Source organism: Natator depressus, chromosome 10, assembly GCF_965152275.1.
Source record: "Natator depressus isolate rNatDep1 chromosome 10, rNatDep2.hap1, whole genome shotgun sequence".
Lineage (NCBI taxonomy): Eukaryota > Metazoa > Chordata > Testudines > Cheloniidae > Natator > Natator depressus.
In genome coordinates this window covers 22,131,149-22,152,290 of record NC_134243.1, presented here as the reverse complement: position 1 = coordinate 22,152,290, position 21,142 = coordinate 22,131,149, and the positions used below count along the sequence as shown (strand labels likewise).

The 21,142-nt window shown below is 39.6% G+C and overlaps 1 protein-coding gene across 3 annotated transcripts in view; it reads left to right on the top strand.

Moving 5' to 3' along the window:
* PARN (poly(A)-specific ribonuclease) overlaps positions 1-21,142 on the top strand; it is a 176,817-nt gene that overhangs the window by 139,786 nt on the left and 15,889 nt on the right. For all 3 annotated transcript variants that reach the window (XM_074965438.1, XM_074965439.1, XM_074965440.1), the window contains exon 23: positions 15,029-15,222. In XM_074965438.1, the coding sequence (XP_074821539.1) occupies positions 15,029-15,222 (194 nt within the window). The remainder of the gene's footprint in view (positions 1-15,028; positions 15,223-21,142) is intronic.

Genomic DNA, 21,142 nt, shown 5'->3' with positions numbered 1-21,142 from the left:
TGGTTGTTTCTTGGTTCACAATTTGATCTTTATGGTGGCTATTATTAACTTATGATCAGATCTTATGTTAGCCTTCCTGAGGGATTGACTTCCCGTCACAGTAGAACATCAACTCATTGGGATCTTGATGAGGTCTACAGTAATTCCTCACTTAAAGTCGTCCCGGTTAACATTGTTTCATTGTTACGCTGCTGATGAATTAGAGAACATGCTCATTTACAGTTGCACAATGCTCCCTTATATAACGTTGTTTGGCAGTCGCCTGCTTTGTCCACTGCTTCCAGAAAGAGCAGCCCATTGGAGCTAGCTGGTGGGGGCTTGGAACCAGGGTGGACCGGCAGCCCCTCTATCAGCTCCCTGCTCCCCTAAGTTCCCTGTGAGGCAGCTGCCCTGCAGGCTATCAGTTGCTGGCAATTCAGCTGTCTCTCCCCCCACTGCCATGTGCTGCTCCTGCCCTTTGCCTTGGAGCTGCTCCCGGGAGCCTCCTGCTTGCTGTGCAGGGGGAGGGAAGAGGGAGGCTAATGTGAGAGTGTCCTCTCCCCCCTGCTCCTGCCACCCGCTTACCCCATCTCCATAGAGCGGGGGGGGACACACACATGACAGGGCTCAGGATGGAGGGAGCTTGCTGGCAGCAGCTGCTGTTTCAGCTTGCTGATCTACTTAAAAAGGCAACGTACTTAGTGGGTCACCATACTTAAAGGGGCAATGCACAGCGCTCTCTCTCTCTCTCACTCACACAGGGTGTGTGTCTCTGTGTCTCTCTCTGCCATGCTGTCTCTCCTCCCTCCATTTGTGCTGCCTTGTAGAGTGTGAGGCTACATTAACAACAATGTGTTAATGCTTGAGGGCTCAGCCAAGTGCTAGTTCATCATTTAGCAGTAAGGCATTCCCTGGGAAATATCCCACCCTCTTCCACCTTCTGACTTCACCACCTCAGCCAAGCTTCACAATCATCATTGCTGTATGCAGTATTAAATTGTTTGTTTAAAACTTATATTGTGTATATATATAATAATCTTTTGTCTGGTGAAAAACATTTCCCAGGAACCTAACCCCTCACCCCCCCCCCCCCATTTACGTTAATTCTATGGGGAAATTGGATTCACTTAACGTCGTTTCACTTAAAGTCACACTTTTCAGGAACATAACTACGATGTTAAGCAAGGAGTTACTGTATTTGGTCTTGAATCTGAAAATCTGGCAGTGTCCAAGTCCATCACCATGATGGTTTATGCTTGAAAAGGGTATTTAGTAATAGTAAGTAATTTCCAGTTGCTTATTGCATGAATCACAGTCTTCTGCTGTTTGTCTTGCCATACCCAAAATTCCCAACACAGCTGCTCCATTCTGGGTAATTCTTGGGACCACTGCATGCATTGCACTCACCTTGTACAATTAGGATGTCTCTGGGTTGAACAGATGCTAGCTCCTTCCCGGTGTCACTCTAGAATTTCTCAACTTTTTCATCAGTCACAGTCACTAGTTGGGGCACAGTCACTAGTCGGGATGGGCTGCCAATCTAAAGGTCAGCCTGTTGCTGATCCTTCGTGAACTGGTCAAGGTGAAATTGCTTTGGAGGTGGAACGGTTAAAATAGGCTGTAATTCAATTTAAATAACGATTTTTAGTGGGTTGGTGAAGTTCTCACATTACTCCTTAAGGTGCATCCTCAGAGGTAAAAGTTTCTGTTGTGTGAGAGCTTGGCACATTGGAGCTGTGGTTGGTACTGTCAGGTCTGACAGTGGAATGGTGTTAAACATAATTAGTTTAATCATCTTGTTATACTGGTGTTTCTGTGAGAACCTATAAATGTACATATTGGAGACTTGAACAGATCTTGAGATTTCTAAGTGGACTGAAGGATTAAATGAAGCAGTCTTCTAGACCACAGCTATTATTTAAATCTTAAATAATAGCTTAAATCCATCGAGTACCAGGGCAAGAATAAATAAGCCTATATTCAATTTAATTTTTAGTTTAAGGCAAATTGTCCAGCTTTCAGAAAAAGCTAAATTAAACCTTCTTAATCCAGTTCACTTTCTCTGCCTACCTGCACTTGGAATTTGGGGGTAATGTACCATTGTAAGGAAATGACATAGATTAATTTTTTGGTTAATATATTTTAATCAGTAGACATGAGAAATGTCTACTCAAAACTTGATAATGGGAAAGTTACAATAGGAGGAGGAGTATATATTAAAAATCAAACTGTACATCTGGTTGGTCATATCAAAAAGCCACTAATTCAGGTGTGTTAGAGAACTTGAGTGGTTAATTCCATTGAATTTAAACTGTTTTTTGTATGTGGTTTATCTTTCCCCAACTTTGAATCCTGCTGTAGGTGTTAGAAATATTATTTAGGTGCTGTTTCATGCTGCTATAATCAGTTATTAGCATTTCCATTATAAATGCCAATTTTCATGCGTTTAGGACTGAGCCTGAAAAATTCAGTCCAGATTTAAACTTGGTAAGCAAGATGTCAGCCCAGGATTCACTTTTACAACAATATTTTTTAAAAGTAGTTTTATGTTAGAATTTAAGTTTAACAGGTTGATAATGCAAATATATTAACTTTTCCCATGCAAGCCTGTTGTTTACAAGTGTTCACACTAAAATTAGTGGCTCGAGCAATACTTGAAAATTAGCTACAATACATCACGAAAAGCAGCAACTTATTTCTGTAATATCCTAATGTTCCTTACTGTGGACTTGGATTTTGCCAAGACCTTTCATATGGATTATCGATCCAATTGTATAAAATATTAATTTAATTTAATATAGTTTGACATTCTTCAATGTGGGACGGTTGCCTTATAATTGTGTTTTTGGCTTATGACTTTAAGGATTGAAACTCTTAATGTGATACAAGAAAAAATTGCAAAATAAGTCACCCTCTGTCCCACAAGCTCATCTCTTTTTATTTAAGTGTTGTAGAAATTGACATGTGAAGTCTTGTGCTTAGTGTTGCATTCTAAAGCCAATCTGTAAATCTGAAGTCATGCATTAATGCTCACTAATACTAATGGTACTTACACAGTGAAAGCTGTCTCTTTTGAAAATACACCCTTCTACATAATGCTGTATCACTGCAAGGAGTCAAGTTAAAAGGATCTTGTGGATTTAAAAACAGATATGTTGCTCTGGAAACATTGCTTTCTGTTAATACAAAGATAAGTGAAAGATTGGAGAAAAAACTCTTCTTTCAGTTTTACTTGGTGCATTTGACAGCATTAACTGTTTATCACTGAATCACCTTCTCTTGTTTCAGTGCCATTTGTTTAGATTCTAAGCTCCAGGAGGAGGGATTATGTCCTATTGTGCTTTGCACAGCGCAAAGCACACTGTCTGTGCTTAGTTGATGTTCATGTTAAATGCATCATTTCAGGTCTTTTCCTTTGCAAAATAGCGTTAAATCATAGCATTCAAATTGAGAAGCATAAAATTTTAATCTTGCTCTATTTGCAGCTTTAATTTTTTTTAGGGTTTATTTCCCAGGTCATTTGCCTAGAATGAATAAAAAATGGGATTAATGGCAACAATTATTTCTGTCAGTTTAAAAAACCAAAAAGGTGCCATACCAAAAGCAGGAAGGATGTATTTTTGACTATATGGCTTCTTTCCTACAACAGTTTTAAACTAAAATGTTCAAACTAAAATGCCAGTAAAGCACATATCTTAGTTCTGGTACACATAAACAGTAGCCAAGAAGTTAGGGATATGTATTTAGTCACGCTCCAAACATAAAATACTCAGTTGTAATGCAAGGAAAGTAAAGCAGTATGTACCGTGCAAAACTGAAAAGTTGGATCTCTTGTTGTCCATCTGCCCTGTCCCTTGGAAAGTAATTGCGGCAGCCAACAGTGAGTAGACTTTTGATGTTCAGTAGCTGAAATGGCGTTGCAAAGGTGACATTTTTGTTCCTTTAATTCTCTAGCATTATAGAACTCTACAAATCCACCACATCCTGTTGATTAGTTCGAATAATTCTGTTTGATTTCTGTTACTAGTCATACTGTTGGAATTTAACAAATATATACAGTGGCCCTAAATGTACTTAGTTTTGTGAATTGAGATCAGTGTAATTGACTAGACGTTAACATTAAACTCTTCACTTTGTATTGCTGCCACTTCCACCACTGGCACTCATCTGTTCAGCTTCTTTCAGAGCTGACAACACTGCTAGAGTGTGGATCAATGCAAAATGAAAGCTGGGAGAGGAGGGGGTTGCATTCACTCAAGAGACTGAGAATCTCGCCTACCAAACACTCTTTCATCAGCACTGATCTGGAAGCAATAGTGTGTTCCCAAAACTGCGTCTTGCCAACTGGCAAAGTGTGATAGGTTTTTCTTTTCTTTAAGTTGGCTAGTGATTTTATAAGAAAAACATGAGAACCAAAAATGATTTACAATATATAAAGGAAAGGACATTTTTAAAAAATCCTTTTTAGATTGCTTCTGGCTATAAATCCCGTTATCACCTAAATGACAGGTGTATATGTACATTTTGAAACGAACTGAGATTTTTGTGTTTTTTTGCAAATAGTTTATGCACATTCTTATTCTAGGAGGCTGATGCTGTTTAGAACCTTTGTCATTAAAATTCTTAGCTTGAGAATTCAGCTCTGCCTCAAAATTCACTCTGAGCTGAAACTCTGCATGCAAGTTAGCAGTTCAAGTTTTGTATATTTATATTGTATGAGATTATGCACTGCATTTGTGCATAATAAGAACTGGCTAGGTTCAGGTGTCTTAGGATAAATATAATTGCCAACCATAATGGAACCTAGGGTCCTACATCAGGCACAAATATGTGAGAACATTGTGCATGGGCAGTGTTCTCAGCTGTATGTTAAACATAGAAGAAAAGGTCCCTGCCTTGAGGATCTTACAGATGTGCAAACAATTGAAGATCTTAAACTAGTATACCCAAATTAAAGATAACAATCCATTGAGAACTATTATTGTGTTTGGTACTTGAACTTTTGGATTTAATTGTGTTCTCCCTCTAATTAAGGAAATTGACTCCAATATGGAATAGTGGATCCATTCCAAATATCCTGTAAATGCAGAAAGTTGAAATTTGTTTTAGGTCACTTAGATTCTTATTCCTATATATATATAAAAATAAGAATCTGTGTGTGTGTGTATATATATATACTATATATATATATACACACACGCCCTGTAAACTGCCTAAAGATGCTCCTCATTATAATCAGCTAAATAATGTTGACACATCATGTCAGGTGATAATATGGTGCCTGATTCTAATAGCAATGTAAAGCAAGAGTAAATAAGGTATTAGTGGTATAAAATCAGAATTGGATGCAAAGAATGTAAAATGAAGGTGCATGGCTAAGACAGCAAATAAAATAGTGGTTTAATGTATTATCTCTGTAATAAAGGGTGAATAAATGAAAACAACTTAAGATAAAAAGAGCCAAGGCAACTTGAATACAAAGATATGTGCCCTAAATATGAATGAGTACCCATAGAACCAGTTTGAGAGCTGGCAGATCCCAGTTCCAGCCTCTGGGGGAGAAAATCCAGCAACAATATCAGCCTGCAAAACATATTAATGACTACAAGCTTAGAGATATTAAACTTGGATTCTCATTATCCCATAAGGAGACGGTGGGTGGGTGAGTGCAATGAGATTTTTTTTTTACTTAAAAGAAAAAAATAATTCTACTATTGTGTCTGGAGGGGCGGGCGAAGTGTGGCAGTGGCCACTTTGGAAAGATTAGACAAAAAGTAAATATGGCAACAGCCATATTGAGAGAGGCACAACAAGCAAGGAAAGATCAGAAGATCTAGATGTCTGGGAAAGTAAAAAACAATCCTCTGGTACAAAGGTTTGTCTCCCCTCCATCCACCAAAAGTTGACAGTCACAAAAGAGAGTAACTCCCCCTCCAACAAACTAACTATGAAGCCAGGTGGAGAAGTATCAATCACTAAGGGTGACCTGAAGGACCTTCTGTTAGAAATCAAAAAGATGAATAAGGAGATGAGGGAAGAGTTTACGTTAAAGATATAAAAAATGAAATTAATGAGATTAATGGGAAAATATCAGATATGGAAACAGGATTAAACAAGCAATCAGACAGAATTACTAACCTAGAGGAAAGAATCCAAATAACTGTAAAAATAGAAAAAAATAGAATTGAAGCTTGAGGACATGGAAAATATGTTATTCCTGGGTTCTCTAAGGATTAAAGATATTCCAGAGGAGACTGAAGGGAGAAATCTGCTAGATGCATTGGCAATAAAGATCACATTTATATTGAGAGGACTTAGAGCCCTTTTCCCTATCCCCCCCCACCCTCCCAGCAGACTCCCAGACAAAGAGAGATGATTTTCCTTTTACTCTTCTATCAAGACAAAGATAAAATACTGAGGGCAATGAGAGAGAGAGAGAGAGAGAGTTGAACCAGTGATTATTCCTAAACAGTCCATACAGATTTTCCCAGATCTGGTAACCTCAACCCTTTGAAAGCGAAGAGAACTATACCAGATGACTATACTTCTTAGAAAGAACAATATAAGATACCACTGAGGGATCCCATTTAGGCTGTCATTTAAATAGAAGGACAGATGTGTTTTGTCTCAGATCCAAAAGAAGGGAAATAGGTGTTCGTGGGACATGGGAGTAGGTGACTGGGCTCAGAACAATCTGAATCAGTCCTACAGGTCAAGAAGATACATCATCAACACAACAGGATAGACATGAGAGAAGAAGAGTCTGGATGCAGAAGAACAAGATTAGTAAATGGTGGGGCTGTCAAACAATTAAAAAATTAACCGCATTTAATTGCGTGATTAAAAAATTAATCATGTGATTAATCACGCTGTTAAAGAATAATAGAATATCATTTAAAAAGACTTTTGGATGTTTTTCTACATTTTCAAATATATTGATTTCGCTTACAACGCAGAATACAAAGTGTACAGTGCTCACTTTATATTTATTTTTGATTACAAATATTTGCACTGTGAAAAATACTATTTCTTTTGTTTTTAATTTCCCCATTACAAGTACTGTAGGGCAATCTCTTTATCATGAAAGTTGAATTTACAAATGTAGAATTATGTAAAAAAAAAAAAAAAACCTGCATTCAAAAATAAAACCATGTAAAACTTTAGCGCCTTCAAGTCCACTCAATCCTACTTCTTGTTCAGCCAATCGCTCAGACAAACACTGCTTTGGATCATTATTGAGCAGAACCCGTCATCAGCATTGAAGCATGTCCTCTGGAATGGTGGCCGAAGCATGAAAGGGCATATGAATGTTTAACATATCTGGTACATAAATACCTTGCAATGCCAGCTACAAAAGTGCCATGCGAACGCCTGTTCTCACTTTCAGGTGACATTGTAAATAAAAAGCGGGCAGCATTATATCCTATAAATGTAAACAAACTTGTTTGTCTGAGTAATTGGCTGAACAAGAAGTAGGACTGAGGGAATGCATAGAGAGGGAGGGAAGAAGGGTGTAAGATAATCATAGAATCACAGAAGTGTAGGCCTGGAGGGGACCTTACTAGGTCATCTGGTCCAGTCCCTTGCACTCAAGGCAGGGCAAAGTAATAACTAACCATTCCTGACAGGTGTTTAAGAACAAGTTAGACAAAAACTTACAATACACAGCTTCCCTAGGCAGTTTGTTTGAGCGCTTAACTACCCTGGCAGGAATTTTTTCCTAAGGTCCAGCCTAAACCGTGGTTGCTGCAATTTAAGCTCATTGCTTCGTGTCCTTAGAACACAGACAAATGTTAAGTATTATGTGTTTTAATAAAAAGTATATTAGAGCTCAGAATTTAAAAGTTTACAGGAAATCAAACTCTGAATGAGGCTGGATATAACAATATAGGCATTAGAAGGAGAAAAACAATATTTGTGGGAGTTTTAAAATTACTGTCTGTATGATGGGAACTCCATCTAAAATGTCTTATTTAAAGAATAAATGCAATGTAATGAAAACCAGGCATTTGGCTGGTTGGTCTAACTGCTTTTAACAAAAGGTAATGTTCTGGGTAAGAAGAGCAGACTTGGTACTCCTGGGAGAGTTTAATATTGTAATGACTGTTAATGCTAAATGATGAACAATCCAATAAAAAGGAAAAGGGAATTCTGCCACTGAAAGGATTTTTCTAGTCTAATTTATTTACAGGAAATACTTGAAATAAATTATGATAAATGCCTGAATACTACTTGGATACAGCTACCATATGTCTCTCCAAAGCAATCTAGTAGAAGAAGAGTGGCAATATTCTTTGTTAAACATGTCGTTTATTGTTTAGCACAACTCAAATATAGAGGGCAGATATATTTGAATTAAGGAGTCCTTGAAAGATAAACTTCTCACCTTAGCCAATTGATTAGGGATTTAGGAAGTTTTATGGAAGAGGATATTATTCAGGGCGGGGGTGGGGGAGAGATTTAATGAGGTGCTTAGTACCACTTTTGGATCAATGCAATGTACATGCAGGGTGTTCAGGAGGAGTAAGTGCAAATTTGTTGCATCACTTAAAAAATGAGGATCTGACGGATGTCTGGTGGGAAATGAATCCAGATATCAAGGACCATACATGTTCTCTACTTTTGGATCTCATTTCAGGATTGATATGATTTTTATTTCTAAGACTTTGGCTAATTTGGTCAAAAAAGATAATCTGGGTGTTTATAACACGGTCTGATTATTCCTCTGTATATATTAGATTAAAAGATTGGAACTCATTGGAAAAACAAAGGGCCTCGTGGTTGAATAGAGCTTTTCTGTATGACTTCATTAGAATTCAAAAGCTGGAAGAAAATGTCCAGAAATATCTAGAAGAAAATTGTAAGGAAGGGCTCAATAAAAGTGTTCTCTGGGATGTTGGAAAGGCAGTAATGAGGGGGGATCCTTATAATAAAGCATCATATGTTAAAAAAAAAAAAAAGAGAGAGAGAATTCTTGAAGAGAGTTTGGTGAAAATACTTTCTATTTTGGAAGATAGATATAAATCTACAGGATTGAAGAGCAGATAAGAAAGTAAAAGAGGGGAGATGGAAGTTTAACCTATTATAAGCAGTAGGGCTGAGCAAAAACTTAGATATATGAAATACAAATATTATGAAAAGGGCAATAATGCTGATATGCTTTTAGCTAGAAAGTTAAGAGAAACAGGATAAATCAGCCATCACTCTGATTAAAAATAAAAAGGGAGATTTAGTAACTGGCACTAAACAGATCTCTGAGATGTTTGTTAACTTTCTCCATATTTCATGAGGATTAAAATGAACTGTCAGCTACATAAATTTAAATGGATAAAGAAATCTTAAAAATATTTAGGAGTAAATATTGTAGAGAGAAATTAATTTTTTTTAAAGTAAGTTGCCTGCCAATATGGAGTAAAATAAGACTTGAAGGAATGGAACAAATATGAAATTTCTTGGCTAGGTAGGGTAATCTCAGTAAAGATGAAAATCCTCCCAAAGTATAGTTTTTGTTTAATTGCATCCCTGTACATATCCCCGACATGACTTTAAAAACATAGCAGGATGCACTATTAAAATTTATATGAAAACATAAAAGGCAAAAAGGTGATTTCTAAAATTCTCTATAAGCCTAAAAGTGGGGTGGACTAGTGTTCCTTAATTTGGCTTATTAGTATTATGCATCACAATAAAAAGACTTGATCAGTTGGATTAGACAATCCAAACAATAGATAAAACTCAAAGACTGGAGCCCAAATACAGCTATTCAAAATAGTTGTTGGGTTACAAAGAAATTTGTCAACAAAAATCTTTATTTAAAAAAAAAAAAAACCACCCACCTATGCAGACCAGCTTTGGATAGTGTGACAGGGTCGGACCAGATGGCTACAGGAGAGTAATAGAAGGCAGATATATTAGCCCCAGGTTAAGTAGGTCCCTTTTCCCTGGGAAAGGTAACAGGGAAGGTTCCAGAACAATCAGGAACCTTCTGGAGACAATTAAGACAGACAGGCTGATTAGAACACCTGCAGCCAATCAAGAAGCTGCTAGAATCAATTACAGCAGGCTAATCAGGGCACCTGGGTTTAAAAAGGAGCTCACTTCAGTTTGTGGTGCGCGGGTAAGGAGCTGGGAGCAAGAGGTGCTAGGAGCTGAGAGTGAGAACACATACTGTTAGAGAACTGAGGAGTACAAGCATTATCAGACACCAGGAGGAAGGTCCTATGGTGAGGATAAAAAAGGTGTTGGGAGGAGGCCAAGGGGAAGTAGCCTAGGGAGTTGTAGCTGTTGCACAGCTGTTCCAGGAGGCACTCTAGACAGCTGCATTCCATAGGGCCCTGGGCTGGAACCCAGAGTAGAGGGCGGGCCCGGGTTCCCCCCAAACCTCCCAACTCCTGGTCAGACACAGGAGGAGTTGACCTGGACTGTGGGTTCACGAAAACGGCCAAACTGAGGGCTGCCATGAAGCTCCAAGGCGAGCAAATCTGCCAATAAGCGCAAGACCCACCAAGGTAGAGGAGGAACTTTGTCTCAATAGATTTTTTTTGCTGAGGCCCTCTCCCTTAGCTACTTTCATCAGGAATTTATCCCTAGGAAATATTAAAGTAACTGTTTATTGTGGCTGAGGTTACTAAAATCGGATAGCTGTTCCTTGGTCCTGATTTGAAATCATACCAAGAGCCGTGTAATAATATAAAGATTATGTGTTTTCATTATTTACAAGTCAAACATTTTATTGTGAAATCTGAATACAAAGCAGCTCTATTTAGACCAGGCGTGGGCAAACTTTTTGACCTGCGGGCCACATCTGGGTATGGAAATTATATGGCAAGCCATGAACGCTCATGAAATTGGGGGTTGGGGTGCGGGAGGGGGTGAGGGCTCTAAGGTGGGGCCAAAAATGAGGAGTTCAGGGTGTGGGAGGGGGCTCCGGACTGGGGCAGGAGATTTGGGTGTGGGAGAGGTGAGGGCTCCAGCTGGGGGTGCAGACTTTGGGGTGGGGGTGGGGATGAGGGGTTGGGGGTGCAGGAGGGTGCTCTGGGCTGGGACCGAGGGGCTCAGAGGACAAGAGGGGGATCAGGGCTAGGGCGGGGGGTTGGGGTGCAGGGGGGGATGAAGGGTGCAGGCTCTGGGCAGTGCTTACCTCAAGCAGCTCCCGGAAGCAGCGGCATATCTCCCCTCCAGCTGCTATGCGGAGGCGTGGCCTGGCAGCTCTATGTGCTGCCCTGTCCGCAGGCACTGCCTCTGCAGTTCCCATTGGCCATGGTTCCTGGCCAATGGGAGCTGCAGGGGCAGCGCTTGGGGCAGGGGCAGTGTGGGAGCCCCCTGGCTGCCCCTACGCATAGGAGCCAGAGGAGGAACATGTCACTGCTTCCGGGAGTCATGTGGAGCGGGGCAAGCCCTGGACCCCGCTCCCCGGCGGGAGTTCGAGGGCTGGATTAAAACACCTGAAGGGCCGGATGTGGCCCCCAGGCTGTAGTTTGCTCACCCCTGATTTAGACCCTTAACTGCATTTTTGGCGTAAGGTGCCACAGGTGCAAGCTAGAACAACAAAAGGTTTCGTTTCTAAGGCTTTGTGTGTGTGTGTGCACATGTACATATACACGCACACGCGCGCGCACAGTTTTGATTGAAAGATATTTATAAGAAAACAGCCCACGTGAAAAGATGGGAGAGGGATTTGAACAAACCAGTTGCTCTGGATGAGTGGGTCTCTATATTTGAAAGGGGATATAGATCATCTGAAATTTCTGCATAGATTGCATTTGACTCCATGTAGAGATCAATCTTATTTTTGCTACTATGGTGGCACACTTCAGGACAGGGGGAACATACTTGAACACGTGGTGATTTTGTCCAGAAATTGGATAGTTTTGGGAGGAAATTATTAAAGAGATTAATGTTCTAGGAAGCAAAATTCCAGCTTCCTAGAGATCCCCTGACCTGCTCACTTAATGCTCCAGTAAAAAAATACACATTTTAAACATTTTTTTTATTGTTAGCTAGACTTTATATTGCACATTATTGGAAAAATAAGGCTCCTCCTATGAAATTGTGGCATAGTAAAATATGTCCTTTTAATAGAAAATCTTTCATACCAAGTACGTAAACAAGAGCAGCACCAAATTTCGATATTTGGTCATCCTTTTTAGTGTACTCAGAGGAAGAAGGCTCTTCAGCTCTTCAACCCAGAATCTTTAGCCAGATTTTTAGAATATTAACCTGATCCAGAATAGGTAATGTATGATGTAGTATGTTAACATTTTGTTGTAACTTTGCCTTAATAAAAAGTTGAAAAAACAGAAAATATATGTTATTGTAAAAGAAATGAGAACACTTCACTGGGGTAGTGAAAGCAAGTTGCCTGTTACCAATTCTTCTTATAGACTGTGCATTTTGGTCTCTGCACTCTATGCTGTCTCTATGCTGCTTACCTGATGTTTCTTCCAGAAATATGCAGGCAGAAATTAGGGGCTAGAATTGTTTTTAATTTTGCACTTTATCCAATCCAAACCTAGTAGTAATGTTCTGCAGCAACACTCACATTCCTATATTGCTGCAGCAACTCTCTCTGTTCAGCTGTGTGGGAGGGTCATGATCCTGATTTTAAAACGTGTTTTGGGAAAAGACAGCAGGTTCCATTCTAAGATCCAGGTGCTTTGAGTACCCCTGTAAACTATGGGATTAGAATACATAACTATTCAATCTCTCTCATCCCTCTTTTTCCCCACACTTTCATTGTTTTCGTTCATTGGAACTAATACTTTTCCTCAGAAGTCGAATTTTTTTATGTAGCTATTTTTTAGAAGTCTTCAATCAAGTTTGGGTTCTTAGTTTTCTGAATGCCTGAAACCTCTTGTCCTGCCTTCTCTTCTTTCACTTCAGTTTTAGTCTAAAACTCAAAATCCAGATTTACTATGATGTTTAGAGTAGATATATATGGTAAATAGTTCTTTTCTGCTTTTTTGGCCATCTGAATTTTTGTAGCTAAATAGCCTTCAAGTGCTTGTTAATGGTAGTCATGGTGTGACTTAATGAGAGGATCTTGTAAGAGACCCCAAAGGAAGGCCTCTCCTCTCTGACTATTGAGAGGAGAATCCAGCTATTTATTCAGACCAAGCGGTGTATGTGGCCCAGAAGTGGAAGTAAGAGCATGACGTTTAATCATATATTTTATATTTTAGTGCCTTTGGGTATCTGAATAGAAGACATTCTCAATTAGAGAGAAGTTCTCCTGAATCCACTGCAAAAAAAAAAATTCATCTTGAAGCCAAAAAATACAACTAAACAGGAATTCCTCTGAAGGATTGTTAGAGAGCCATATTTCCTTGTCATTAAGTGCAAAAAAGCCATGTGATGTGATATGTTTTTTAACGAAGATGTTACGTTTTGATTTATGTAAGAGCGTTTGTTTAGAAACTCGTGAATACTGTACTCTGAGATGTCATTTTAAATTAACGGAAAACTTGAAGCTTCATAAGCATAAATTTATAATAATCTTAAAATGTCTTGTTTAAAAAGCATTAAAATGTACACAGTAATTTTTAAGCAAACATCTGATATTCAGATACACAGCAATTACATTACCGTAATTGTTCTTTGAGCTAGGTTACTTTCGTACTGCGTTACTCATGTTTGCTAACCTTGATTTTATGTCCAAGAATTTTTGCTCTAATGGCAAATTATAGTGGAATTAAAAGGTGAAACTGTCTTGTGCAGTGTAATTTCAATGCATTCTGAATAAAATGTGGTTATAATTATTCTCTTCAGACCGTGGCTTTTTAATCAAGTCTTGATGAATTTAGACTGTTATGGGTAAGTACCGTATATACTCGTTCATAAGCCGAATTTTTTTAGTAAAAGGGAAGCATCAGAGAAGGGGGCCAGCTTATGAGTGGGTGTAGAGAGGGGAGAGGTGGGACACAGCCCCTCCCCCCAACAGAAGGAGCAAGGAGAGGCAGAACATCCAGCAGAGCCAGAAGGGAAGAGGCGGGACCAGAGTCTCTCCGCTTGTGGTCACGCTGCTCTCCCCCCAGCCTCTGAAGCAGCTGCAGCTCTGGGGCTGGCACGCTGGAGCCCTAATGCTCGGCCCCACCCACCAGAGCATGCTGCGGCTGCGCCACCCGGTCTGGCCCGCCGGAGCAGGCTGCGCCCATGCTGCCCAGCCTGCCGGAGCAGCTCCAGCCAGGCCAGAGACATTCTCCCCTGGCCCTTCCCAGATAAGGTGGGAAGGGATGGGATGGGGAGAGTGTGGGGGTCCCGGGCTAGGGGTGGTCACAGGAGTTATTCCCCTGACACCCAGCTCCCCCCTCCACCCCCCCCCCAAAAAAAAATTTTCCCCACCAGTTGCTGTCCTGGCCTGTCAGGGTAAGCAGCTGGTGCACTGGGACACTTTGTTTACTTAGGTTTACCTCCGTGCCTGCGGACGCTCGAGGTAAACAAACCATCTGGGCTGGCAGCGGCTTATCCTGATGGCCCGGGAGCCAGTTTGCTGACCCCTGAATTATAGGGTCGGTATATGAATAGGTCATAAAAATTTTCCATTTTTACTTATCCATCTTGCGGGGGGTCGGCTTATAAACGAACCGGTTTATGATCGAGTATATACGGTAGTATATAGAGGAACAGGAGAAGGTGCAATTTTATTTTGATATATAGATTTTACATGCAGGAAATCTTTACTTTTTAAGACCTGATTTTAATTGTGGAGCTAAAAAATATCCTGATCAAAGTAGGGGGAAAATATAAAATATTCTTGGACAAAGAAAGGATCATTCTGCATCTAATAAAGATGAAATTCTGAATATCAGTTTTATGGAACACTGGTGCTAGACAAATCTTCCACCTGGAAAGATAATTTTAAGACTGCATTATTTTTCAGACAACTTATGCAGTTGACATGGTGAACTGTCATTATTACTAAAATTTATAGCTGGCCTATGAATATTTTTAATTTTGGTATACAGCAGCCAGACCCACCTGCTTCATTAAATACTCTTGCTGTATTCGTTCTATCAAGATGACCATGTTGTCTTCCTTTTTTTAATTTCAGTTTTACAGCTACCAGCACAATGGGAAAAAGAAGTATGAGTCCTATTCAAGAGGAAACTGGCTCTGATGATATGGAAGAGAGAGAAATCCAAGAAACAGAGCTTGATGAAACAGATTGCTATGCAGAGTCTGTTCCAGAGGGAAGGAAGAGAGCCAAAAAGTTCAAAAAAGTCAAGAAAGAGCAAGATCCAACAGGTAAGAGCAATATGGCTGAATGTTCATTTCTGTCCTTTTTCTATTTGGAATCACCATAACCCTAAACAAGGTGCAAGTTGTCTTTTGAGTGTTAAGCATTCCTTTTATCCATATCTATCTTAAGACAGTGCTTTAGTTTAAAGCCCATTCTGAATTGCAAACTATGGGATTGCATTGATCAGTGTAAAAAAAAATTGCCAATAAGATAGAAACTTGAAATATTTTACCTAGATTTTGAGGCCAGAACAAAGGTCGAGAGTGAGGGTCATTTACTAGAAGATTACTTTCCATTATAAAATAAAGACCTCTGTGAGGATAATCTTGGTGGTATGAGGTAATTTTTCCTCCCAGTGTGGCTAAGCACTCTCTTGACAATTAGGGTCATCTGGGACACTTTTGCTTATGCTATCGAAAATTGAAGTACTGGAAGCATGATTCTTCAATTTTTCCCCAGTCAGTCCAGCAAACCTGTGCATATTGCAAGACTTGCCTATTATGCCAACCTTTTGTTTTAGGCTATTGGCTTGAGCGGATGGAGTGTTATTTTTCAACTTGGCATAGGTTAGACTGATACATCATTGATTGTATTTTGTTAGCTGGTCTTTTATATTGATTGCAAATATGCTCAGCTTTTAATAAATCTTCCAGCTTCTCTGATTAAGTTCATGAACTCCTCTTTTTTAATATTATTTAGCACTTACATAGGGGTTTTAAATGCTCAAAGCACTACACAAATATTAACTGATTCCTAAAACATTGTGGAAGGTAGATAAATCATAGAATCATAGAATATCAGGGTTGGAAGGGACCTCAGGAGGTCATCTAGTCCAACCCCCTGCTCAAAGCAGGACCAATCCCCAACTAAATCATCCCAGCCAGGGCTTTGTCAAGCCTGACCTTAAAAACTTCTAAGGAAGGAGATTCCACCACCTTCCTAGGTAACACATTCCGGTGTTTCACCACCCTATTAGTGAAAAAGTTTTTCCCAATATCCAACCTAAACCTCCCCCACTGCAACTTGAGACCATTACTCCTTGTTCTGTCATCTGCTACCACTGAGACCAGTCTAGTTCCATCCTCTTTGGAACCCCCTTTCAGGTAGTTGAAAGCAGCTATCAAATCGCCCCTCATTCTTCTGTTCCGCAGACTAAACAATCCCAGTTCCCTCAGCCTCTCCTCATAAATCATGTGTTCCAGTCCCCTAATCATTTTTGTTGCTCTCTGCTGGACGTTTTCCAATTTTTCCACATCCTTCTTGTAGTGTGGGGTCCAAAACTGGACACAGTACTCCAGATGAGGCCTCACCAATGTCGAATAGAGGGGAACGATCACGTCCCTCGATCTTCTGGCAATGCTCCTACTTATACATCCCAAAATGCCATTGGCCTTCTTGGCAACAAGGGCACACTGTTGACTCATATCCAGCTTCTCGTCCACTGTAACCCCTAGGTCCTTTTCTGCAGAACTGCTGCCTAGCCATTCGGTCCCTAGTCTGTAGCGATTCTTGCATGGGATTCTTCTGTCCTAAGTGCAGGACTCTCCACTTGTCCTTGTTGAACCTCATCAGATTTCTTTTGGCCCAATCCTCTAATTTGTCTAGGGCCCTCTGTATCCTATCCCTACCCTCCAGCGTATCTACCGCTCCTCCCAGTTTAGTGTCATCTGCAAACTTGCTGAGGGTACAATCCACACCATCCTCCAGATCATTAATGAAGATATTGAACAAAACCGGCCGAGGACCGACCCTTGGGGCACTCCACTTGATACCGGCTGCCAGCTAGACATGGAGCCATAGATCACTATCCGCTGAGCCTGACAATCTAGCCAGCTTTCCATCCACCTTATAGTCCATTCATCAAGATAAATAAAATATATCTTACAGATGGAGAAACTGAGGCAGAGAAATGAAGGGACTTTCATAAGGTCACACATCAAGTCAGTCATCAGAACGTGAGGCTTTCTGAATCCCCAACTTTGAGTTTGAGATTCCACACCATATTGTCCACCTCATAAAATATCCTCCGATTGGAGCATGTGCATACACGTTGTCGATTGTGTTTAGTTTCCCATAATATGAACCAGGTCATCCCTAAAGATATTACATGTTCTCTCCCTAGCTCCTAAAATGTCAATGCTTATTTGATGTAAGCAAACTCATCAACTGGCTTAAAGAAACATCTTTCCTCATTCATCAGGTAGAAGAGGAAAAAACTGATCACTTCCCATTTTCAGTATAGCTAAGTGGATGTTATGTGTCATACATAAATTGGTTTTTCTTATTACTCTGAGTAAACATTTGGAGTCCAGCAAAATGTTAAATGGTAAATTCTTTCCACTTTAATTTGGAGTAAAAATGTGATTTTATTAAATATAAAGTCCTCTTTCTCTCTCGTAATAGCTTTATAATCATGTCATAAAGATTCTGAAATGATGGTCATGCCTAAATGACTTCTATTTTTAGCTATCTAAAACAAATTATGGATTTACTTGATACATCTCTGGGATTAATGTAGTGTTGACCACTTCATGAAGACTAAGAGTCTATTGACAAATAGGATTAACAGGAGGTGACCTCCTCTTTCATTGTTTGCACTTGCCTCCTGTTAACTAAGGGCAGGTGAATACTTGTTTTGAAGGCAGTAGGGATGCTGAACTGACTTGCAAACAAAGTTTCCATATTAATAGCAGGTCATATTAGTGTGTTTGTTTACATGTACTTCTTACAAAGGGAGGTATATCATGAGGTTATAGGGATCTTGTAACTTTTGTGTTTTGATGAACAAATCCAGCGGCTGAATCTAGATAAAGCAACAAATATACAGAAAGTAGGAATTGTGACAGTACCTTCCTTCCCAGCCTTGATGTCACCCATTGTAATTTTTCTCTTTATAGAGATATTTGCAGCATATTAAATATAATTAGATTAAATATAGGAAGTAATAAAGACTTTCCCATATATATCTTATCAGAATTATTTAATTTGAAACCTGACTATGCCACTATTTCTTTGTTTTCCAAATTAGTACTGGTCAATCATCTGAACTACCGTGCAGTTCAGAGTTATTCTGTTCGTGTGGTATTAACTTGCATAGCTTAAACCTGATGGTAGAATCTGTGGACGCTATTTATGACCGCAATAAGCATATTGTCAAATCTAAATTTTGTCAACAATCATTGTGATGCACACACATTTGCTTTCACTTTTATGCAAGTGTCACTTCATTACATACTTGAAAGGCAGAGCGCACAATCATGACTCTACTGGATGAAAAGTAAAATGAAATGTAAGCATTGAGAGGAATATTCTTTTCATAATAAAGGGAACACTGCTGATAACCAGTTTATTCAGTGTCCGTACAATTTCAGTCACAGATATCATGTGAAAGTTTTGGCATGCTCACAGGTTCAAGCTTTGCATATTAATCACTCTGTTTAGCAAGTAGCTTTGTGCAAATGGTCTACAGTTTAAAAAGATCTTTAGGTTGTATGTGCAGTATATCAAAAAGCTTTTAGGGACCAATGCCATATTATTAAATGTTGTCAATGTTTGCTCAAAGGAGCAAAATGTAAGTTACCAGTGTTCCCATGTCTGTTGGACATTGGAGGACAAGTAGAACATTTTAGTTGACCCACCTTATTGTAGGTTGCAAAAATCTTTTTGGTTATGTACTGCCAAATTCTGGATTTGTCTAAACAGTAAAAGAGCACTTTGTTTTGCCATGTAATGTATGTATGACTGTCTCGTTTGTGTCTTGATATGAAGATGTATAATTTGAAAGTCAATTATATTTGTGAACAAAGAAAAAAGTAATCCAAAACCATCCTTTCCACACACCCAAAACAAGCCTAGTGCTGTAATTGTTTAAATAAACATACCCAGTGTTCTGTGTGCATCTTCCATATGGGCTCAGCTGTAGCTGTAGTTTTTATTCTAATTTGCATGTAAGACTCTACAGCACTAGGTAACTTAGGCTGTGTCCACATTTAAAACAGTATAGCGGCAGAACTGCAGTGCTGCAGCTGTCCTGCTTAGTGCTTCAGTGTACACACTGAATACTGCATTGGGAGTGGTTCTCCTGTCACTGTAGGTAATCCACCTCCACAAGAGGCAGTCCCTAGATTGACAGAAGAATTCTTCCATCAACCTAGTGCTGTCTGCACTGGGGGTTAGGTAGGCTTAATTATATCTCATGAGGGTGTGGATTTTTCCCACCCCTGAGAGATGTAGCTATGCTGATCTAACTTTTTAGTGTAGACCAGCCCTTTGTGTGGGTGTTCCTTCCTTTGACTTGCATATTAATATTTTATAATTTCCACAATTTGAGTGTTTTGAACTAAAGGTTTGAATTAGATTGCTAGAGAACTGACTGTTGGCTTCTCAAACATCTTCTGAAAGCTATTTAGATACATTTGCAGGTTCGTTACTGAGCTACTCACAGGTGTGACTTGGTCATTTGTGATGTAATTTGGAGGGGGTGGCTGTTTAGCTTCCTTTCTCCACTGATGTAGATGTAGTCGCATAATGTCTTTATCACAGAAGTTCCCAAAGTGTGGGTTGCAACCCCAAATGAGGTCATGCAGTCAGAAGATGGGGTCACGGCAATCCCTAGTGTGTAGAGGATGATATTTTGCTCTGCACAGCATGATCTCGCATGTATGGTGCATGCAAGGTTACGATGCATGGAGGATGCCATTTTGCAGAGCAAAATAGTGTCCTCCATGTGGCATGACCTCACGTGTCTGGTGTGTGCAAGGTCACACTGTGTGGAAGATGACATTTTGCTCTACAAAATGATGTCCTCCATGCTGTGTGGGATCCTGGAAGGAAATAATGCATTAAAATAGGGTTGTTCCCACAAAAGTTTGGGAACACCTGCTCTATCAAGTGTTCTTCCCAGAGTAAATGTGGTGTTTAAAGGGGAAATCTTATACCACATAACTATTTAATGAGGGCACAGATTAAATAGTTGAGAGATCCTATGTTTACATAAAGTTCATTTTAATCTTTGTTGATCAGCCATCATTTTTGAAAGTGATTTTTGTGGGAATAATCACTATTCTCTTCTCTCCCCTCCTCTGTGTATAGCCTGGTTTTCTTGAGCCTCCGTTTGTTTTCACAGGTTAAATAGGAAGGTTGCATACATGCCTCCTAGTCTTGCTCTTTGTCTGAGAGGTACAATTTCTATCATACATTACATCCTCCTCCATTCTTAGGTGTGTCAGTATGGCCTGGGGAACAAAATGTACCCAAGCTGCTTCTGGTCTAAGTATTCAGACCTGCAGTTTTGTTGCCAGGTGAAGACTTCTGTATACCTGTTGTTCTTTATTGTGGCCTACAACATTGGAGAAAATACCATTTTTCCTGTCTAGTATATCGGATACAATTATAGTTGGTACCCATTGGCAACGTTTTTCATCCCCCTCTAGTGGCTGGTTCATCATGTAGAAGATGACAACCTACTACTGTCAGTTACTCTTTTAACTCAAGTTTAGAGGTCTGTGCTGTATATCTAAAGCAGTGATACACAGAACTCAGTGGTTCAGGAACCAAATTAGCAATCAACATTACCCAGAAGAGTCACAGTATTGTGAATTCGTTGTTCCATTTACTATTTTTATGTATTATAATTTTCACTACAAAATGACTGACCAAATATTCTACAGTTGGTTAATAATCTAGTAAAAGCATTTTGATTGGTTAATAATTAAATCACACAGTGTTTTAATACCTTGTACTGCAAAGAGCCGCAAGAGACACATTAAAGAGCCACTTGCAGCTCCCGAGCCTGACGGAGTATCTATGTATCACTGCTCTAAAGGTTCCAATCCTCCTGATGACCCATGAAGGGGACAATATGATTCCACACAATGGAATTTGTTTTCTTCAGTTTTCTCTTTTAAAAACCTGGCGATTACACAC